The 24,835-nt window shown below is 34.6% G+C and overlaps 1 protein-coding gene across 3 annotated transcripts in view; it reads right to left on the bottom strand.

Moving 5' to 3' along the window:
* Positions 1 to 24,835, bottom strand: part of LOC308553267 (A disintegrin and metallopeptidase domain 3-like) — a 99,285-nt gene that overhangs the window by 22,178 nt on the left and 52,272 nt on the right. For 2 of the 3 annotated variants that reach the window (XM_081129075.1, XM_081129076.1), the window contains exons 11-16: positions 20,086 to 20,222; positions 16,514 to 16,700; positions 7,617 to 7,715; positions 3,560 to 3,755; positions 2,729 to 2,819; positions 2,254 to 2,437 (exon numbers count right to left, since the gene is read on the bottom strand). In XM_081129075.1, the coding sequence (XP_080985201.1) occupies positions 2,254 to 2,437; positions 2,729 to 2,819; positions 3,560 to 3,755; positions 7,617 to 7,715; positions 16,514 to 16,700; positions 20,086 to 20,222 (894 nt within the window). The remainder of the gene's footprint in view (positions 1 to 2,253; positions 2,438 to 2,728; positions 2,820 to 3,559; positions 3,756 to 7,616; positions 7,716 to 16,513; positions 16,701 to 20,085; positions 20,223 to 24,835) is intronic. The other variant, XM_081129077.1, reaches the window with a different exon arrangement.

Raw genomic sequence — 24,835 nt, 5'->3', positions numbered from 1 at the left:
CACAAGACAACTTAAGCCAAAGACATGACCTCTGCTTTAGCAGAAATTACCCATAGAATTTCCATGTGCAATCCAAACAGCAGAAATGCACATTTTCAAGGTTTTGCCATGGTTTCTCACTCACCGTAATTTTGCTAATATACTTCTATGTTATTAAAAAGTACTTCTACAAGTTATTTTAGAAAGAAATACAGTATTGGACATATTGTAATTTATCTGACCAGCCTATAATTGTCATTTAACATGTCTTGATTATTTCTCTCTAACTCGCATCATAACTGCTTTATGCCAATGTATTTTTCTAATATCTAAAAATTAATTTGACATTATTCCATTAGAAATGGATTTTTAAAGTATGATATTGGACTCCTTACACATTTCTAAGTCACTTTCCAGAAAGTATCTGCTAATTTATACTTGCTTTAGGATGGTAATAAGTTATTCTTCTCACCATCAAATATTATTTTCGATGCCCAAATCATAACACATAAACAATAGCTTACACCTATAAAACACCTATATAAGTTTTATATATGTCTAATCACTATGCTGTACACCTGAAACTAATAAACTATTGAAAGTCAACTGTTATTAAAATATAAAATTTTAAAACAATAGCTCAATATTCAATGACGTATTTATTTAATCACAAGTTAGGTGAAACAGTTTCATGTTCCTTCGTCATATATGTTTAATTTCATGAGATTTTTTTGCACTGATGTATAATGAGAGATAGGTATGTATATGAGTGTATATAAAGGGAAGACATATTACTTTATGATGTTGTGGATACAAAAGGGGCCATATACTAAACCTGACAAGCTCGGGGGAGGCCTGCATGGTGGATCTTACAAACTCAGAGGCCAAAAGTAACCACACAGAATGGTCTGAAACTAAAACTTTCTAACTAAAAGCAAGTCATGGTGGGTACTCATGACCTACGCTATCTTCCTTGACAAAGTCAGTCTTTAACTGAGCCTGTAGATTGTCTTTTTGCATCTAAAATAACATACCTATGGAATGTCAGAGTAATCTCCTCTTCCAGACCCCTCAGGGCACAGCCACTGCACCAGAGCAGTAGACCACAGAACCCCTCATTACCTTATTCCCACACACCATCTCTATGTGCTGTAAATGTTCATTATTGACTATCCTGTACCCACCATTGTATAAGAAGTATGTGTCTATTTGTTTTACTTTTTATCCAGTCTTAGAGATTTCCCAGCTTTGCTTTCTCCAGCTTCCCTAAACTACCACCAACGAATGTGAGGTAGCCACACTTATAGTTTCTCCTTTGATTCTGACACATAAAATAAGCAATAAAACTGCTATTCCCCAGAGCATTTCCTTTGAGATTTTGCTTCCTGGCAATTGTTGTGAGTTTGGTTCAAATAAACTCTTGTAAGATTTTTCTTAGATTGGACATTCTTTTGTGGAAAATGTAGTCAGTACCAGTATGTTCCTTTGTGATTACTTTATTATTTTTGCGTAAAAATGTCTTTTCCCATTCTGAAATGTTTACTCAATTCCCCTTTCTTCTTATTTTTCATTCCTTAAAATACTGTTTTCAATATAAATTATGTTAATTAAAATGTAAGATAAGTATACACGTTTAATTTTAATAATCTTTCGTCAACTATTTTTAGTGGTAATACTTTCAAAATCACTTATCTATTATGTTTCTAATATTTTTTAAGAAAAAGAAATGAAATAAAGCTTAGATGCTATTTTATTATTGTGTCTTGTGGGAGGGCCAAATTTTTAACAAGTATACTATACTTTTGGAGAAAGAATTAGGGGAGTAGGCTAATAAGCAAATAAATGTTTTACTTTCCTTATAAACAATTCTCATCAATTACAGTAACACTAAATACTTGTTTGTTTTTGTTACTGCTGTTCTTATTATTCAGATTGCTCTATTCCACTTTTTTAGTGTATTATTTGATTCTTTTTTAGTTGTTTGTTTACACAAACTATTGCAGACCAAATCCTAGCCTAATGAAGAGGCTTCAATTTTCAAGTGTGAGAAAACCAGTTTGAATATCTACAGCAAAATTCATAAAAAATGATAGGAAAGCAAGTGTTCCTTTGATCAACAGAAAGTCTAATATTTGAATATTAAGATATAGGAGCCAGTTAGTAAAATTGTAAATAAAAAATCTTAACCCCTCTCTCTGTCTCTTTCTCTCATGTGCGCAGGCACACACACAAACACACACACCATATATAGAATCAAGTAAAATTTATATTTACCATATTTTGATCACATATAGTACCATCCTCTACAAAGCTTTCATCTGGACCTGGAGTATTGCTTCTTTTAGATGCTGACATACATATTTGGCCGCCAAGGTAAGTGTACTGAATATCATAACTTGTGGTTGATGCTATCTTTGTATGTGTCCAGTGACAAACTATCTTTGCACAAAGGGTCTGTCTGGAAATATAAAGCAGAGAAAATTTCCCATATGTCACTCTGGGGCACAATGTATTAGGTAAATAACAATTCAAAATATGAAGATAATTCAAAATGTTACTCAGATCATAACAACAAAGCTATTCAGAGCAGACACCATCTTATGAAGTACAACATATAAATTCATCTGTATGTACTATATTCATCTCTCATTTGAATTAAGTGAATCATTGTAGAAAACACATACACACAAAAATACTCACACACACAAACACACATGCATTTGGAAAATGAAGTTTTTAAAATACACACGTTATAACACAGCGGTGGGGAAAACAGTTTCCAAAGTCATCTCCGAGAAAATTGATTTCTTCTGCACATAAATAACTAGAACCTTTAGAAACTAAAAACATAAAATTACAATTAGTCATTTTAAAAACATAAAACTAAAAATGTGATACATTAATATAGAAACATCTAGACAGCAGCAATGTCTAGTCAGTGCCATCTACTACAAATTTTTGATGTTACTTAGTAGCTCTTCAAGAATGAGAAACACTCCCTAAAAACTACCCACTTGAGAAAATTTGGTATCATCTTGCAGAAATGACAACACAGTCATTTGCTCTCTTATCTACAATTCTAATAATCTGCTTCCTTTGACCAGTCACCTGAAATTTTACTAATGTCCTATTGTCTTTGTCCTATACTTATGAAGCCAACTTTGCTTCTTGACATAATTCACATACTTTGATTTGCAATTTTACTTTCAAATTTGGATTTAAATAAACAATGCCTTTTCTTGTGGCTTATAGGGTGAATTACTGATTTTAAAAAAACACAGTTTAAAAATGAACCCCAGCCCAGCCAGTGTGGTTCAGTGGTTGAGCGTCGACCCAGGAACCAAGAGGTCACTTGTTTGATTCCTAGTCAGGGCACATGCCCAATTTGAGGGCTTGAACCCTGGGGTGGGGGTGGGGGTGGGGGTGAGGGCAGGGCAGGGCATGCAAGAGCTTGCCATCAATGACGTTTCTCTATAATCCATGTTTCTCTCTATATCCCTCTTCTTTCCCATCTCTCTAAAAATCAATAAAAACATATGTTTAAAAAAATGAACCCCAGAAAAAAACCCACAACTATTACATTTTCCAAATAACTTCACACACTGTTTAGTCGGATCTCGGCATATTCCCTTATAGCAAAAGGCGGTTTTATTATTACATAGTTCAAAATCAAGAGATTTCATATCGTCTACACAAAACTCAGATGTTCCAGTGCAATATTCTGTAAAATCACATGGATCTTGGCTTATCCGACATATATGTCCTCTTGGGAATAACTGTGAGAAAAAGAAAAACAAATTGTGTGTTTTTTGGTAATACATTTTATCCAAAGATCTTAAAGTGCTTCACACATTACAATTAATCAAGTCTTACTACTACTCCAAGCAAGGTATTACTATCAGCTATGATAGTTTAGATCAACTGTCATTATAGTTAAGAATGATGAGAGATTAAGTGATTTGTCAAAGATCATCCACTACTTCAGTACTGGAGAGGTACAACTCAGGTTCCTGACTTACGCTATTAACATTAAGCACAGCCCCTGTGCATGGTATCCACTGAGCACGGCACCCTTCTTTTGAAATAATTTACGATATGCTAACCTATTATGAAGTTTAAGTGAACATGAACATAATGGCATCAGTTCATGTACTCATACCCAACACCAAATTTGGAGGCAAATATGCATGTAATTTTCTGAAAGATGGGGAAATGTTAAACACATAAGTTAGCATCATTATTTTTTCTCATCAGAAAATGTCATGTTACCTTTAAAAAAGTGTTGAACTCTCTCTCATTGTTCCTAATAACTTCAAACGTAAGAACAAAGGGAAACTGAAAGTGGGGGCTGCTACCAAAGCAGCAGTTCTAGGACGAAGTCTTTTCACAAGGTTGCTCAGGTTTCGTGATTGCACCTGACTGTTTGAGACAAAGGACATTGTTGATTTCTTTTTTTGATCTTTCTGAAACAAATATTTTTGTAAAGCACTAACCAAAAATGTAAGAAGATTAAATAAGAGAATTGTGTTGGTAACTCTCATTTGGATTCTATTACGTTTTTAGATACTTAAGGAAAATTATAAATTTACTTCTAGAGAAGTAGACTGGAAAGAACCCAAATACCCATCAATTTTCACCTCATTTTTTAAGAAGGGTCTAGTGAAAGATCTCATAGTTACAATGCTGTGGTTATACTAAATACTTCAAGATAAATAGAAAATATCTAATATCAAACTATGCATATTTATTTTTCAACTTTTGACTCTTGGGGACTAACCGCACACCTGAAATGCTGCACTAACTCAGAGGCTAGTCTTTACCATATTTCTAAAATATTGCTTAATGGGCTTCTTTTTCACGTCAAGTAATTTTTCTTTCAGGACCTATTCCACCTCTACCACAAGAGGTTATAAATCATGAATCTGCTTCTGACTCAGGATGATAATCAGAACACTTCTCCCTAGACAGTGAATGGAACAGTGGTGGAAATTTAACTCAGCAGGGTCAGTCTTGCTTTCCTCCATTACCAAGCACTGAGGCAGATGTTGGGAAAGAAAGGATCTTTCTGTTCTTCCGAAATATTGTACCATGAACTAGAAAAGCCAGGAGGTGCAGTGAGCTCTCGGCATTATATATGCAGAAACCTTGTTTGAGACCTGTTAACAAAAATGTGAGGCTATTGAATGGATGTATAGAATAAGACCTCTATCGCTCCTGCTTGAAATGCTCGCCTGAGCATGAAGTTAGACTCATCTTTTACCTAAGCCTCATAAGTGTCTGTTTTCCTTTGCTTGGCTATCATCAAGATACAACCTTTTGGGACAGCATGGGTGGACCTAGAGAGAATTATGCTAAGTGAAATAAGCCAGTTAGAGAAAGAAAATGCCATATGATTTCATATATTTATAAGTGAAATCTAATGAACAAATGAAAAAAACAAGCAAAATAAAACAGACTCAGACATAAAGAGAACAGAAGGACAGCTGTCAGAGGGGAGGGGGGTTGGGGGCTGGGTGAAAAAGGTGAAGCGATTAAGCAGTAAAAATTGGTAGCTGCAGAAGAGCCAGAGACGCAGTATGCACCATGGAGAATACAGTCAAGAATGTCAAGAAAACGGTATGGGGCCAGGTGGGCAGCAGGGGGACAACTCTGTAGAGTGCTGTTATCTGAAACTGGTGTGGCATGGCATTGAATGTAAACTGTGGCTGAAACAAACAATAATTAAAATGAAATAAAATAAAATGAAATAAAATACTGAGTAGGTAAGTGTGGGCTGTGTTTTGATTTATGTTCTTTACAAAACAAATTCTAGAATATTTTTATATTTTTATTTTAACTACTCTTTAGAAAAAAGAACTCTTCAGCTTATTCTTCTAAACAGTGAAGTTATGTAATGTCAAATGTTTTTTTAGTCACTTTTGGTATTTAAATAACAAAAGCTAATATCTAGAAGTTATCACCTTTGCTGTTTCACTATGCCACTAAAATTATAGTATATCTAAAGGGTGAAATGAAAACAATATTAGCAGGAAACTTTATTTCAAATTTTTAATAGGCTTGAATCTAAAGTCTAAATATAGTTAGAACTATCAAATCTTTCAATATTTTCACGCATAAAGTCATGTATAATGAATTCATAATAAACATCATTTTGTACAAATTAAAAAAAAAGATACAACTGACCAATACATAATTGGTCTTATACCGTACCAATTAAACTTTTAAAATTACATATAGAAATGTCTGAGTACTAGTTAGAAACAAGTTAGTCACTGTTATGTTTCAGTAAAACAGCTGGTTAAACTTGTCTTCCATATTTTTGCACTTGGATTTGTGCCTCTCTAAACAGAAATGTTATTTTTAAAATACTGGATAACATTGTTAAATTTTGGAAAAGCATTGGTGGAAACTAGCCTAACTGAAAGTAGACAGAGAAGAAAACAGGAAGGAAGCCTTTTACACCATGGCCAATAATGAAAGAGCAGAGTATAAGACACTTGTCAGCCATAAATGACATCAAAAGCCAAGTTCTGTGCTATAACACATAATAAAATTAATATAAACTAACAAAGTGCCTTTATCTCTTGCCCTGAAGCCTTCCTTAGCAACTTGTACTGTGAATTTTCAGTCAACCAAATGAACAGATTATCTCCATTTTAAAGAAATATACTTTGGGATGTAGGTAAAGGGCAATGGACTCTTTAGAAAAGTCTTACTGCTCAGTCCCACTGGTTTACAGACAAAGGTGAAGATGAGAGCTCTGCTGAAAGGAAAAACAACAAGATTTACTGCTAAGAAATAGAAATCCTACACTGGCCTCTACATTCATGTGCCTTAAAAACAAATGACCACTGGTTCTAATTACTAGCCCACAGAGTAAAGAACAAATATTGAACAAAGTAGAATAATGTTGTGAGAGATTTCATTGACACAGAAAAAATGAATCTGGCAAGAAAAATTTCTCATTAATCAGCTTTTATATTTGTCATAGACTCCTGAAAGTGACACTAAATGAGATGCTGCAATGATGTAATCCACAGAAGACAAATCCTAAACAATCTCCTCTCAGATGTGGCTACAGAGAAAAACTGAATGGAAAGCTTCCCAAGGGAAGTCAATTCAATCCACTTCTAGGCCAGGAGTCCTGGCCAAAGGTAAACCTCATTGTTTTATATGCTACATATTGCTGACTAAACTACATAGGTTCCTTTTCTGTTATTTTCAAAATGAGATTTTAAAAAAATGACTCTCTCATTCAAGCATCACATGCCAAGTGTGTGGTGGGTGACTCATTTATCATTTTGTCATAAGTTGTTTCATGATGCAGAGCGGCAAACAGGCATGACCAGGAGGAATATATAGCACCCAAATAATCTGGAATTGGTTTCAATGCAATAAACAGATGGATCTTGAGTAGAAATTGAAACAATATAGTGAGTGATGGAGCTAAATAGCAGGAAGAAAAACACCTTTAGACATCCATTAAATTCTAAAACGAACTGTGTATGAATCGGGTACATAAACTAACATATTTGAAAGATGTGTAAACACAAGTTTTTAAAAAACTAAAATAGAAAGAATGCCCAAGAACACAAAAATTACATGAAGGAAAATAATGAAATATTTTGAAAGTTTACCCGACAATTTTTACTATTACAGCATGGTCCACTGCCACATTCTGCAGAGCGACGCAGTTCACAAGTTGCCAAGTTACAGCATTTTTTGAAAGAACACTCCTAAAAGTAAATACAATCAAGTTAAATAATAGAAATTTTCAATCAAATAGATAATTTTATTTTTCAAAATATACTAAAGTTTGTCTCTAAGTTAATTACAGTTACAGCGTAATTTTTACTTCTGTATTATTTATAACACTGCTTCATTAAACTTAATATATTTTCAGTATAGAAATCAATTGTAATAAATTATTCATGATTTCATGGTTAAGAAATTGAACTATTAATAATTTAATACAACTTCTTTCAATCCTCTTCAGTTTTGTAAACATATTTATGCACAATGAATTTTTAGATTTTTTTCATTGAATAAATTCTAAGTACCTTTCCATATTATTGAGTCTTCTCAAGAAATAATTTTGGGAATATATAACAAGTTATGATAGTGACAAAATCGAGGTTTCTAAATTATAATATTTTGGTACTGTAAAAGAGGATTCAGAGGAAATTGTCATTATTATATTTTAGCTCCAAATTATATACTAAAGATTAACTCAAAAAGTTTTTGGAGTCATGGAGTACAAAAATAGTACATGCTCTTTATAATAGTATACTAGGATTTTGTTCTTTTTATACACTTGTCTATTCTATGAAAGAGGGATGTTTTTCTAGAATGATAAGAATATTTAAAAATTAGTAAAGTTTATAGGCAAACATAACTAAGCATTTATGTCTATTTCAATTTAATAATTTTACTAATAACGTGTTGAAAATTTATCACATATGCACATTCTGGTTTACTTTATATATTTCTATGTGTTGATTTTGGTTGAGGTATTCTGTTTATTTCCTATATTTGTAAGTACTTGTATATTAATGATACACAATTCAAAAACTGAGCTAGTCAGAAGGAAAACAACATAAATGAATATAATTCAGAATGCTTTTGTGATCTTGTTCCAGATTATCACAACTGCCCTTAACCTAAGGACTGGATACCCACTTTTTATCAGGAAACTTTAATCTGAGACTTGTTCACTTTGGAGGTAGACAGCTTTGGCCTAAGATAAACTTTTGAACAGTGATATGATTCCCCTTAGCCATAATTTATTACATCTGGGGGTCTGCCTTTATTATCCAAAGAAAGACAAAACTCTCTTGTAAACTCTCCTAGGGCCCATAGCTTCTACTCTGATTGCTGGATCTATCATATTGCTGGCCCACTTGATGAAAATCATTAGCTGCTCCTTTGAACTCCTCGGAATATTGATTCCCTCCTACAGGGTTCCTTCCTGCATTTACATCTTTCTCATGTTAGTAATCCCTGCTTTCAGTCTCTTAAGACTTGGATCTTGACCTCATATCAGCCAAATACTGCTGAGGTTGCTACAAATGCCTCGGTAGAAATGATTTTGCCCAGATGGCCAATGTACTGGATCTACACATGCTGTGATAGGAGAATTGTTCTTTTCAGAAAAACTGCGGTCTGTTTGTGTTATAGAAATAGATTTGTGTGTGTATTAGAGTCAGGAATATAAGTTTGATGTGTGTATTAGATTTGAAATAAGTAACTTCATCTTGTGTGACCGAGTGTAATTGTGAGGCCTGCGTGCCACGATAAGATTAACACTTTGTAGCCCTGGCTTCCAAGCAGGCCCGCGCTCTGTAGGACCCTGATAAGACACACTGAAGACGCACCACACCTTCAACCCAGCTGTTAAAAGCAGGGGCTTTTCGGCCACATCTTTGGATGCTTGTCTGCCCTCCACAGACTTCATCCCCAGCTCTGGGAAAGCTGACCCTGCCTTGCTCTGCCCTGCACCTCTCTAGGAGAGCTTCCAGAGGGCTGCAGTGACTGACGCCGTCGCGGCCGCACCCCCAGACCTTGTGTGTGTCTTTCAGCGGATCCTCCGGGTGGCCTGCTGGTGCCAAGAACCATTGGGAACTGGTAAATAAACCCTGTGTGATTTGCTTCATGTTTGTCTCTGTCTCCCTTCTTGAAACTTGAATTATTGGCTCGGTCTTATTAAATTAAAGTGTCTCTCGACCCTCACGGTGGTATAGCCACGTATTGGGAGTTAGACCACCTGCGTTTACGTCTCCAGAGAAACTGGGACAGTTTGGCAGGGAACGTTTAAATCCATTCAAGGAGTGTGCTGATTGCTGACTCATCTCAGTGGAGTAAAGGAACAGTTAAGTCTGCAATTGTTCTTCCTTCCTCCTGGATCCTCCTGCAGTTTTTCTGACTCCAGGGCTTGGTGAGAGTGTGTTCAGCTCCAAAACAAAATCTCCATTATTGTGTGAGCCATTTCCTGTGATGTCTCACTCTTTCTATACTTATTCATATACTGTGTGTGTGTGTGTATTTGGTGTGCATGCACAAAAACATACATGTATTATATTAATATAATATATTAACACATAACTATAAAAAATAAAAATGCTCAATAATTTTATGCACATTACATGTTGAAATAATACTATACTGGACATAGTAAGTCAATATATGTTATATAAATTAATCACACCTATTTCATTTTGTTTTATAAATGTGGCTACTAGAAAATACAAAATACATGTGTGATTAAGATTATATTCCTAACAGATTACATTGACCTAAAGAAACTCGAATGGAATCAATAACTGAATTTGGCAAAGTTGCAGTAAAATATTCAAACTACAAATATCTAGTGCATTTTTAAGTCTGAATAATAGAGAAAACAAAATTTTTAAATATATGATTTAAACTATCATAAAAATTTAAAAACATAGAAATAAAAATTTTAAAGTTTATCACTAAAAGACTTGAATATTAGGAAATACTGTTGAGAGAAATTAGAAGAAATAAAAAGTAAAGGCATATATCTCCATTTCATCTAACCTCAAATTTATCTAAAGATTCGATGAAATTTCTTCTGTCTTTTTGTTTGCAGAAACTGAAAAAAACAAATCAGATAGTCTTCCTAAAACGCAAAGGGCCAAGATTACCCAAGACAATCATGAACTGGAATAATAATGCTGGAGGATATATAATATCATATTTCACCAGTTAATAAAAATTCACAGTGTTTCAAGATAGGGCCATAAGAATAGAAAAAACAAAAACTCATAAATGATTACTTGATTGATGACCAAGGTTGATTCATAGCACTGAGGGAAGGACAGTCTTCAAATAAATTGTGATTTTTAAAAATTTGATATTCTTATAGTATATATGAAAATAAATTACAGGTGAAATGATATTAGAGTAATGGCGGCTTGAGAGATCCCCTTAGTCTCTGCCCTTGAAGCTTCAGCAATTTGAATAGTTATGAATCAACAGAGGATTCTCTGCTCAAAGCACAAATATGCACATTGAAATATCTAAAGGTGGGCAAGTGGGAGCAAACAGGGAACAAAAGAAGGGAGAAGGGTTGAGACAAGCCACAGACAAAGCCCTGCAGTCAATAGCTTACAGAGGGAGAGCAGATAAAGGGACGCAGCTAAGGCCAGAAAATGGGAGAATCCAGTTGTGGCTGGCATTCCCTTCAGCTTGGCAAAGCAAAGAGATTCTGCAGATATTCCTGCAGAATGAGCTGCGACTGAGTCTACGGATCTGGGAAAGGACACAGCATAGGGTGCAGGGACGGTTGATGGGCGGCTGGCATTCAAACAGAGAAAGAAAGCCATAGAGCCCTGCCACCCCATAACTTCCTGGAGCTTGCCTCCCTTCACCCTTGGTGTCTGGTTTTGAGTACATTATCTCGAAACCTGAAACTGTACAGAAGTATAACTTTTTTCCTGGAGTAATGGGTGTACCCTGTACCTGGTCCCAGGGTGAGGGAACAGGGAAAACCCCTAGAGAGGTCCAAGGTTTCCATTACCAGGAGGGCAAGACAGCATAAAAGGCTGTAAGATTCCCCCAGCCCACCCCACCTCCACACATCACTGCTACACTTATGGCTGAGTTTGGCTGTGGAGGACAGCACTGGCATTTCACAGAGCTAAAAAACTTGTGAATCAGTGCCACCTACTGGAAAAAAACAAAAAGGCCTATTCATATATCTGCTAGAGAAATGCCACTCATACACAGATGCTTAGACAGAGAGGAATCCATCAAATACCTTACATAACCAAGATAGCAAGGAGGTCAGAAAGAAAATGAAAAAATCTCCAAAAAAGCAAACTAGAGACATGGAAATATGTGATATAAATGACAGAAAATTCAAGATTGCAGTTCTGAAAAAACTCAAAGAGATGTGCGAAAACACAGTCAGGCAATTTAATGAGATCAGGAAATAAATCAACCAACAAAACGAGTACTTTCCCAAAGAGTTTGAAACTTTAAAAAAAGAATCAAACAAAAATTCTGGAAAGGAAGAACTCAATAAAAGAGACCAAGAATGGCCCTAATTTGTGTGGCTAAGTTGGTTGGTTCTTTTCCTGTGCACCGTAAGGTTGCTGGTTCAATTACAGTCAAGGCACATGCCCAGGTTATGGGCTTGACCCCAGTAGAGGCCATGCAGGAGGCAGTTGATGGTTATATCACTCTCAAATTGATGGTTTCTCACTCTCTCCCTTCCCCTTTCTTTCTCTCAAGAAAAATTAATTAAAAATTTTTAACGAGATCAAGACTGAACTGGTGAAGATAAGAAATGAGCAGAACAGATGGAGAAAAGGATTAGTGATACTGAAGACAGAATTCTAGAAATGAGGCAGAGGAAAGAAGAGACTTGAACAGAAAAAAAAAGTGAGAATTCTAAGAGAACTGACACCACCAGAAAGAACAATATAAGAATAATAGGCATACCAGAAGAAGGAAGAGAGGGGGAATGGAGAGCTTATTCAAACAGTTGATGATAATTTCCCAAATATATGGAAAGTAGTAGAACTTTGAATCCAAAAAGCAAGCAGAACATCTATTTAATTCAATCCAAAGAGACCTCATATTGTATTAAAACTGTCAAAAATTAATGACAAAGAAAGAATTCTCAAAGCAGTCAGGGAAAAGAAGAAAGTAACCTATAAAGGAAAGCCCATTAGGTTATCTTTGGACTTCTCAGCAGAAACTCTACAAACCAGAAGAGAGTAGAATCAAATATTCAAACTACTGAAAGAGAGAAATTACCAGCAAAGAAAAAAATCCAGCAAACTTATCCTTTAGATATGAAAGAGAAATAAAGACTTTTCCAGACATACAGAAACTGAGGAAATTTATCACCAGAAGACCTCCACTGCACGAAATATTTAAGAGGGTCATTATACCTGAAACAAAACACAAAAGGTCACAAAATTACAAGTAAGGTCACCAACAATCTTACAGCATAAGTGGGAAAATTTGTGACAACAAAAACATAAAGGGGAGGGAGGTAACGCCTGAATTTGCAAGGGAGGATGATTAGATGCATTCAAAAGAAAAAGGACTACTGTATGTATATATATTAAACTTTCTTTTTCATAAACCTAATGGTAACAACACACACAAAAAACAAAACCTAGACACATAGTTTTAAAAAAGAGCAACACAGGAAAGAAGTATGGGATACCACCAAACTAAAAAGACAGACAGAAACACAAAGGAAAAGAACCAATGGAAACACACAGCTGCCAAAAATAAAAATATAAAAGGACTATAGGAAATACTCATATATCAATAATTACCCTAAAACTAAATGGCTTAAATTCACCAACAAAGAGTCACAGAGTAGTACATTGGATCAAAACAAACCCCAAACATATGCTGTCTTTAGGAGGCACATTTCAGCTGCAAAGACAAAGTTAGACTCAAAGCGAAAAGGTGGAAAATGATTTGCCAAGCAAATAACATCCACAGAAAAGCAGGTGTAGCCATATTTATATCTGACAAAACAAATTTCCAGATAACAAAGATAATTAGAGGCAAAGATGTACATTTTATAATGATAAACGGGACACTACATCAAGAAGAAATAACACTTCTTAATACATATACCCCCAATCAGGGAACACCAAATTATATAAAGCAACTACTAACAGAACTAAAGGGAGAAACAGACAAAAATGCAGTCATAGTTGGGAACCTTAATAATCCACTGATAGCTCTAGATGGATCATCCAAGCGGAAAATCAGCAAAGAAAGATTGCCCTTCAATGACACATCAGACGAAATGGACATAATTGACATTTACAGAGCCTTTCATACCAGAACATCAGATTATACTTTCTTCTCCAGTGCACATGAAACATTCTCAAGGAGAGACCACAAAGTAACTTCAACAAATTCAGGGAGATTAAAATTACAACAAACATATTCTGTGACCACAATGCTCTGAAATTAGAAATCAGCAGCAAAAGGGAAGTACAGAAACCCACAAATATGTGAAGATTAAACAACATACTACTAAAACAATGACTGGGTCAAAAAAGAAATATAAGGTGACATCAAAAGATATCTAGAGACAAATGAGAATGAAAATACAACATATCAAAACTTCTGGGATGCAGTGAAAGCAGTAATAAAGAGGGAAGTTTATATCATTACAGGCCTATCTCAAGAAACAAGAGAAATCCCAAGTAAACAACCAAACATTACATCTTAAAGAATTAGAAAATGAGCCCTGGCCAGGTAGCTCACTTGGTTAAAGCATCGTCCTAATAACGGCAAGTTTGTGGGTTTGATCCCCAATCAGGGCACATATAAGAATCAACCAATAAATGTATGAAAATTTGGAACAACAAATCAATGTCTCCCCCTCTTCCCTCTCTCTCACTCCCTTCTGCTCTCTATCTAAAATCAATTTTTTAAAAAGAACTAAAAGAACTAGGGGGTTAGGAAAGATTGGGTAAAAGAGGTGAGGTTATTAGCTAAAGAACATATATGCATAGCCTATGGACACAAACAATAGTGTGGTGAAGGCCAAGGGAGGCCGGGGAGGGGCGGTGGAGGTACGCAAAGGGGGATGGATGGGGACATCTGCAATAGTGTCACCATAAAAAATTTTTAATAAAAGAAAATAATAAGAAAAAAGAACTAGAAAAGGAAGGTCAAAAGTAACCCGAAGTCAGCAGAAAGAAATAAAAATTACAGCAGAATTGAATGACAGAGAAGAAAAAGACTTTACAAAATAATAATATTTAAAAAGCTGGCTCTTTGAAAAGATTAATAAAATTGACAAACTCCTGGCTAGACTCACTGAAGAAAAAAAGAGAAAAGACTCATATAAACAAAATCAGAAATTAAAGAGAAGTTACCACAGACATCACAGATATACAAAGGATCGTACTAGAATATGATGAAAGGTGATAGCACATTCACTTATCAGCATAGACCCTTGAGAAATGCAGGCAACAGGTGCAGCTGCAGACATGCAAGAACAGTCAAGGTCAAGATGAAAACATAATCACTAATGGGGGGAAAAACATATCTACTAAATCACTGAAAATAAATAGTGGGGGGAAAAACACAGGTCAAAAGAAATAAGCTAAAATTAAATAAGAAAACAAATGTGACAAAATGCACATACAAAATATAAAAATTTTGAGACAACTAAACTTACAAAAATATTCATTCTAGAAGGGTGTAAGGAGTCATATCAACTTAATACAATAAGGTATCCTGAAAGACATCCTGGGGCAGAAAGAAGCCATTAGGTAAAAACAAAGGAAATCTTAATAAACTATAGACTTCAGTTAATTTTAAAATATGCAAAAATATTAATCACAATAATGTCTAAGGTGATAATTTTATAGATCAAATATAGATCAAATAATAAAACAATGTAGATATTGAAGTAAATGGTACAACACAAAAACCAAGTGAGGATAGAGAAATATTGGGGAAATACTAAATGAAAAGAAGCTAATGTGTGCATAGACATGTAGAGACAGAGACAAAGATTGACACAGAGACAGAGACAGATATAGAGACAGAGATGGAGAGGGAGTTAGAGGTCGATATGTCAGACCAAATGACTTCAAAACAGAAAGCAACATTGGGATAAGAAGATTCACTATGAGAAGATAAAAAGTTAATTTCTAGGAAGGTATAACAACTGCAAAGAAGTTTGCACCACGTAAAACAGCTTCAAAATATAAAGAATGAATTGAGTAAACTATAGTGAGACTTTGGCAAATACAACTGTATCGCTGGAGATATCAATATTATTTCTCAAGTGCTGAGGGATCAAGCAATCCAAATTAATAAAAATACAGAAGATGTGAGTCATTCACTTACAATTATAATGCAGTCACGTTATACAGAATTTTGTTCCTAATAATTAGAGAGCTTTCATATTTTCTAGAAAATCTCTATCATTCACAACATCACCATGCATAAGTATATGAAGGCAGACACAACAAAATTCACTAATTAGTTATCTTACCAAATACAAATAAAAAAATGATAGTAGCAAAAAAACTAAATATAGCAATAATAAATGATGGATTATAATCAATCCTGTGAACCCAAGTTAAAATAAATGAAGTTCCCCAGATGCAGGGACTGAAATTAAGAGATGAGGTAAACAATTCACATTTTGTAACTTAGGGAACCAATGTACTCACTTGGCAAGAATTCAGGAGATGATTTAGGTGATGATTATACTATTGATGGAGCTGGTATTTATCATATAGAAAGGTCGGTGTTGCTATTAATGGTTACACAATGAGGAAAATCTTATTAAATCCATGCTACACTTACTCCTACTTCAATTCTTCAAATGTTTGAAATTCAGGATGAGTCAGTTCTCACATGTGCCATATCCCCGTATCTTAGACATCTCATAAAATGGTGCAGCACTTGACAAAAAGCCCTCCCCTTTTGTATCACATCTATATTTATAGTACTATAAGAGAAACAAAAAAATAAATCTTTACATAAGCTATTAATGTTTGTCACTAACCTCTGCACTTCCACAATCACATTGTTCTCCTCCTTCCACAATTCCATCGCCACAAGATGATTCTCTTCCTTGGACAACCACTTTTGAAATGTTTTGATTCTGAAGACATTCAAATTCAGGCTGTGAAACTGCACGTTTAAACTCATTCACGCTGCAACTGCTAAAAACCTTTACACCTCGGGAACGTCTAAAATTAGATTATATTCTTCAGGTAGATGCAGTAAAATCACTATCAAAGTAACACTCTTCAATATAGCACTATTAATTCTCTACAACATCAGTTACAGAAAAGCCAAGGAGGGGAGAGTGCTTTATTCTTAATACAAGTCATAAATGTAAGCAATGAGTTCATTTATATTGTAATTTAATATACTAGAAATCTAGCAAGTAGAAGAAGCTAAAGTGCAATGAATTAGAATATGTTAAAACACAACAGTGTTTGGCACACAAAAGGTCTAATTAAGTATGTCCCATCATTTATTATTTTCATTATTACTGTCAACATCATAATGATAATAATTATAAGGAGCACTAATTATCATTAAGAATATTACATATGCTAGGTAATTTATATGGAAAACTGAAGGAATAAAAGATAGTTGATATTGCTAGTGAAAAATCATAAATACATTTTTTCTTGGTAAGATTCAATTAAAATATGTGAACATTAAGTATATAAAATATATAAAATTACATTATTTTTTATTTTAAAAGTTCTATATTACTAAGTGTACTGTTGAATGGTTGTTTTAAATTTTCTCTCTCCAAATTAGAGAAGTGATACAAATGAAGTCCAAAGAATAAATTATTTTCAGAAAAAGTTAACAGTAGGTTGCCTTAGAATGTTTTGATAACTGTAAATATTTTAATGTATAATCTTACATAGAAATGAATTCTCCTAAAACAGATCCTTTAAAATCAGGAAATAATGACACATTATTAACACCTAGTCCTAAAATTTCATTCAGAATTTTCCTTCTGCAGAATACTGGAACTTTGATTGCAAAAGGATCAAGTTCAGAATCAATCATTGCATTTAGCTCTCATGTTTCCTTAGTCTAGTCACCTATTTTTTTTGTTGGATTTTGTGACACCCAAAGTTTTGTCATTACAAGCTGATTATCTGGTAATGTGTCCCTCAATTTCGGTTTATGAAATGTTTCCTGATAATTAGACTGAGGTTATGCAAGCTTATCACAAGAATGTTGCTGAGTTTATTTCACTGTGTCCTAATAAATGGCACATGATTTTGATTTGTTGTATTACTGATAAAAAAAATTACTTTGAGTAGTTGATTAATGGTGTGTCTGCCAGCCTTCACTCTGAAATGACTTTTTTTCTTTATCAGTTAATAATCATTTGGAGAGAAGTACTTTGGTTTTATGTAAATATCCCATTTCTAACTTTCCGATTTATTCATTCATGCATTTACATGATTATGGAATCATGTTTTCCTATTATACTAAATGAGTTATAATACATTACTATCATTATTACTTATGACATTCAGTTGGCCACATATTTGGCTAGAGGGAGTCCCTTAAAACTGGTCAAGGTGTCCCTTTGAAAAATCACCATAATTCTTTGAACACCACCTCATATTTTGACACAAGATGTTCCAGGCTCATTTGTATTTTCTCTGCCATAGCCCTGGAATCAATCATCCCTCCAAGTCCTTCTAGTGGAGAATAGTATTTCCAAAATATTACCTGGGTGCTACACATCCTTGTTATTAGATTTTTAAAGCACAGGGACCAAGGCCATAAGCAACACCTTAAGAAATGTTCCGTGCCTTTGCTCTCACCTACAATTTGCAATATCCCCACCAATTTGGGCGCCTGTAATGGCATGAGCGTCCTGATATTTCAGCCTCAGTGGGGGACAAGTCTGGGGTGTATAGGTCAGTCAGTGATTTCTGAGCTCCCAGGCCTGTGAGGTTTTGTACAGCCCCCACTGTGTTCATTTTATTGCCTCCTACACAGCTACTTAGTTCATGCAGGTCTTATTCTGTCAGTGGATTGGGCCCACCTGCTGGTATCTTTGGTGCATTCCAGTTTGGGGAATGTAGAAAATGCTTTCGCTTTTTTGTTTGGTTTCCTAGTTTTACTCGTCGTTATTTTGTCAGAGAATTGGGGGAGACTAAAATACAATGCTGATACTTTTACCATCTATCTGACTTCTATCTTCTCCCTTTTCTTAAAATATAATTCTCCCTAGGTAAGGAGCCATCCTATCTTGGTTCTTATTCTAATATTGTCTTCCTTTCTATGACAAGTATGCAAAGCTATACCTTAGGGCAACTGTTCCACTATTTTCAGCTTCTTTCGAAATGATCTGTTCATGGTTTTAATTCCCATCAATATGCTGATGGCTCACACATTCTAGATCCCTTGTCCTCAGAGATCCTGATCTATATAACTGTGTACTTATCTCTAATGAATGAGTCAGAGGCCCCAATATAACATATACAAACTGCCTCAAGATTTCCCATTTTCTCCTTTCCTAAAATATTTGCCTTATTAACAGTATCTGTTAATAAGTTGTGATATCCCAAAATCTACATATAATTATTGCCATTTTCTTTCCTCTCAACCTTAATAAACTGCTGCAATTATTATGAGAATCATCTCCCAAATATTACGATATTGTTGTTCCCTCTGATATATTATTCATTCATTTCTAAGGTAATCTGTATTACCCATATGGCATAAATCAATTCAAAATGTGGTTTGCTAGACTGATCATAAAATACTAACTCTTACAACATGATAACATGATCGGGCTCTTTTCTACATATTCTATGTTAGCTACCACCTGGACTTCTTCCCCTCACTCATTGTTCTTTACATTTTACTTTCTTTTCCTTATGCCTTGTATATATTTCCTTATAGTCCCAGCTATTTCTTTTCTTTTTTCATTTTTATCCCCGCTCCCCACAGTCTCCTTACTCCAGTCTGTTCAGTTTCTCAAGCTTCTTGCTATCCAAGTAACACTCACTTGCTTATCCTGAAAACTATTCAACGAATTTTTTATATGACTAGAGTCATTCCTTCTCTGCAGGTCCCAACAGAATTATTTCCTAGGCCACTTTATTGGACAGTTACCTCTCCCCATGTATACCCTATCTACCTCCTTCTGGGCACCTCTCATAAGATGTTTATTCCATGGCCACTTTTTAATTTCCTGTCCCTAAAGGACTAATATAAGTTATTTATGACTTATCTATCTTGTCAGCCATTGGTAAGGCAAATACACATAACCCTGCAACACAGCCAAAGCTTGTTACATATTTTTTAAATGAATAAATTTCACCTCAAAAGTCTAGTAAGCCCCCAAAAGTCACTATCAACAAACACTTTCTCTCTAGACTGTAACACTGAATATAGAAATATTAAGCCCATTTTCTACAATATTGAATCCTAATTTAATTTAATTTAATAGGCTTTAAATAAGCACATATATATTTAATGAAAATCTTCTTACTCAAGTTATATTGCAAGTGACATATGTCAAAAACTACTACAAGCATTTCACCAAAAAAGTCATAGATTTGATAAAAAACAACATCTTACATTGCTTGAGGATTCATAATGCATGTAGTTTCTGGACAGTAACAATTATAGATGTCACCATAGGTTAATCCCAGATTAATTCCAAGCAACTGTGCCATAACAACTGAGAATGCCTCTAAAGTTATCGTCTTTGGATACTAAAAACAAAAACAATGTTGCCTATGTTATTTCTTCACCACTTTGATCATTTCAATAAATAATTTGTGGACATACTATCTAAATGCAAATGCAAAAATAAGAAAATAGTATTCCAACGCTCAATAATTTCTTAGAAATATAGAAAACAAAAAAATTTGGTACAGTGTGGTGTTTTGGGTTTTTTTAAATTGAGAAATAGTATTTTTAATCTAAATGGCATTGACAAGTAACTAATAAAATTAATGTATTTTATGTTTTTATTATGTGTTACTGATTTAAATCCAAATAACTTTAATTTTTTTTGAGAAGAATAAGCATTGTTTCAGTGACCATATTATTTTCCCAGTGAACACTTAGAAAAAAAATACACAGCTTCTCAAGGGTTGAATTGGCAATCAGTTTCAGTTCATCAATAATTTTAGGAAAGAAAGCCAAATTAACTTTTTCTGAAGGTAGAATACTATCACACTTTGCAAGTAGCATTTCTCTTGTCTCCAAAACAAAACAAAACAAAAACAAAAAACAAAAATAATTTGAGAAGCAATAAGTTCCAGAAGAAATACACCCCTAACAACCGTCTTTTACTATCTGCATGGTTTTTCCTTTTCCATAATGTCATGAAGCTGGAATCAGATGGTATTTAGCCATTTCCAATTGGCTTCTTTCACTAAAGATTTACGTTCTCTCCGTGTCTTTTAGTGACTCGATCGCTCATTATTTAATCACAAAATAATATTCCTTAATATGGATTTACCCCAGTTTGTTTACCCATTTGCCTACTGAAGGACATTTTGGTTGTTTCCAATTTGGGGTAGTTATGAATAAAGCTGCTCTAAACGTTCATGTGCGAGTTTGTGTGTTTAATTTTCCAACTCATTTCGGTAAATGCCAAGGAGAACAATATCTGAATCATATGGTAAGAGTGTGTCAAATTTTCTAAGAAATTGCAAATTGTTTTCCACATGAGTGCACCATTTTGCATTCCCATCGACAATGAATGAGAGGTTCTGTTTCTTCAGATCCTCACAGCACATGCTGCTGTGCTTTTCCCTTCCAGTACAATGCTGAATAGGAGTGGCGACCTATATCCTTGACTTGTTCCAGATCTTAGTGTGAAAGCATTTAGTTTCTCACCAAAAAGTAGTAATAGTGGCTATAGGATTTTCTGTGAATGTTCTTCCTCAAGTGAGGAAGTTCCCCTCTATTCCTAGTTTGCTATAGTTTTGTTTTTGTGTGTTTTTTTAATCATAAATAGTGTTGGATTTTGTCAAATGTTTTTCAGGATCTATTGATATGACCGTATGATTTTTCTCCTCTACTCTATTGATGGGATAGATTGCATTAAATGATTTTCAAATGATGAACCAGCCTTAAAAATCTGAAATAATGTCCAGGTATAAACATCAACAAAAAGATATAAACTATTTTTTTCTAATTCTTACACTAAAAAATACAATAAATGAAATTAAAAATACCCTGGAGGGATTCAAAAGACACTTAATCAGGCAGAAGAAAGAATCAGTCCTAAAGACAGGCCATTTGGAATCACTGGGTCAGAGGATGAAAAAAGAAAAAAAGAATGAAGAAAAAAAGAGCCTATGGGCACTGGCAAGCAAACCAATATATGGAGTACTAGGATCTCCTAAAGAAAAGGGTTACAGAAAGGGGCAGAGAGCTTAACTGAATAAATAATGGCCAGAAAGGCCAGAAACCTGAGGCAGGAAATGAATATACAGATTCAAACAGTTCAACAAACTCCAACTAGGGTAAGCCCAAAGACAATCACAGAAAGACACATTATAATCAGACTATCATAAGCCAAAGACAGAGAATGTTGAAAGCAGCCAGAGAAAAGTGACTTGTCACATAGAGTCATGCATCACTTAATGAATGGGATATATATTCTTAAAAATATATATCTATATTTTGTTCAGCATCTCAAAGAAACTTTCTGCTTTGGCCATGATCACCAGAGTGCAGAGAGAGAGACACTTCTGCGTCTGTTCTTCATTCCAGGTCATTAGAACTTCCTCCATGTCTGATACAGGCTCTTCTTGAATTTTGTTAGTTTTGTTGCCTTCAATGAAGAGATCCTTTCACAGCTTCTGTCACCTTGTTCTTGTTCTTGAAGATCTGGCTAGGGTGGAATGAAATATGACTGGCTGGCCAGCACTAATCGTCACTGATTTTCCTCCTTTGTTGTACTTAATCACTTTTACCTTTGTTTCCAGACCAGTCACTCAAAGTGGCCGCTTACATGCAACAGTGATTTTGTATGCTTGGGGGCCATGATGAACAAAACAACGTGAGATGAGATCAAGCACAAGAGAAAATGATGCAATCAAGAGATGCAGTGAAGACGAGATGTAGGAGGCTGCTGGTGCTAAAACACGGCATAATGTTTTACAGCAAATTTCTTTTTATAAGTAGAAAGAGTACCCTCAAATATAATAACAGAGCATAGTATAGTAACTACATAAACCAGTAACATAGTCATTTGTGATCATTATCTAGTATTATGTACTGTATATAACTGTATTGCTATACTTCTATATCTATATAACTGGCAGCACAGTAGGTATGTGTACACCAGCATCACCACAAACACATGAGTAATGTATTGCGCTATGAAGTTATGACAACTATGAGCTTACTAGGTGAGGGTAATTTTTCACCTCCATTATAATCTTCTGGGACCACCATCATAGAAGTGGTCCATTGTTGACCTCAGTAACTTTATGTGGTACATGATTGCATTCATTACATTTGAGACAAAGCTTCAATGCCTTACTATATTCAGGTTATTAATAAGCTAGAAAGGGAAGGATACACACAACTGATCAAACTGAATCATGAAGTAAGGGAAAATCTGAAGGGACAAATAACCAGTAAGGAGATTCAAGAAGTAATCAAAAACCTTCAAACAACAACAAAAACCCAGGACCTGATGGTTTTCCTGGTAATTTCTACCAAACATTTAACAAAGATTTACTGCCAATCCTCCTCAAACTCTTCCATGGAATCGAAGAAGGGATACTCACAAACCCATCTTATGAGGCCAGCATTACCTGACACCAAAACCCTCAACAAGAAAAAAATTAGAGACAAATATCCCTGACGAATATTAATGCAAAAATCCTCAACAAAATAGTAGCAAACTGAATTCAATAGCACATTAAAAGGACTTTACGCCAGAAGTGAGGTTTTTCCCCCTGGAATACAAGAATCAATTAACTAACATAGGAAAATCTATCAATGTAACATACCATTTTCACAGAATGAAGGGTAAAATCCTCATGGTCATCTCAGTTAATGCAGAAAATACATTTCATGAGATTCAACACCTTTTTGTGGTAAACAACAATCAACAAAATGGGAATATGAGAAAACTACCTTAACACAATAAATTACATGTATGAAAAGCTCACAACTAACATTCTCACTCTTGAATTCCGGAAAGTTTTTCCTCTAAGATCAAGAATAAGACAGAATGTTCTCTCTCTCACCAATTCTATTTAATATAACATTGGAAGAGCCAGCAAGAGCAATTAAGCAATAAAAAAAATAAATGACATCTCACTTGGAAAGGAAGAATCAAAATTATGAGTGTTCACAGCTGACATGATCCTATATATAGAAAACACAAAAGACCCCACATGAAAGAAACTCTTAGAACTAATAAATGAATTATAGGATAGAAAATCAAAACAATTTATTGTGTTTCTATACACTTACAATGAATAATCTGCAATGCAGTGGATGTTCCCTGCAGATCAGATACATGAGGCTAACAAAGCTCATGTTTGAAAGTGACCTAAAGTGTCATGAGGAGAATTGTAACCAGGCATGTTGAATGTTTTCAGTTTTGCTGTTGGACTGAATCCCAGGAGATGGAATGGTGGAGACGTCATTACAGAGAAGCCCAGGACGTGTCATTGCCAAGCCTCACTCCAGTGCTCCCATGAGTACTAAGTGCATATGTCCTTAATCTCACTTGCTATAGGGTAAGTTTAAAATGTATTCATTGAAAATCATCTTTTTGAGATTTTAGAGGATACAGAAATTTGTTAAGTATATAGTTTTACTTCAAGTGCCATTTTTTTTCCTTTTAATTTAACTCCCCAGTGTTAGATACTCTCTCTTTTTATTTTTCAATTACAGTTTACATTCATTATTATTTTGTATTAGTTTCAAGTGTACAGCATAGTGGTTAATTAATCATATACTTGACAAAGTGTTCCCCCAATTTTTCTCGTACCCACCTGGCACCATACATAGTCATCATAATTTTATTGACTGTATTCCCTGGGCTGTGGTCTATGATTAATGGAGTTTGTGCACATCCTTTTGGGTTGTGCTAATAAACAGACTGATACGCAAGTAGTGTTTTGGGGTCGCTATATTGGCTGTTATATAACTCATATTCAATTTGTTCAGCTAATTTGTTGAAATAATTTCAATGAATTGGAAATCCTAGGGCTAAGGATATCCTAAATTTATATTTTGAGTCAAAACTGTAGCTTTTCCACTAATTGTAGATCCTCCTCCTCAATCTGTCTCCCAGTGTTTGCTTAAGAGAGTTGAAACTGTACAAAACTGTTCAAAACTGAAA

The sequence above is a fragment of the Miniopterus schreibersii genome, assembly GCF_964146895.1.
Source record: "Miniopterus schreibersii genome assembly, chromosome: 2".
In the NCBI taxonomy this organism is placed as follows: domain Eukaryota; kingdom Metazoa; phylum Chordata; class Mammalia; order Chiroptera; family Miniopteridae; genus Miniopterus; species Miniopterus schreibersii.
This window is presented reverse-complemented; position numbering and strand designations above follow the sequence as displayed.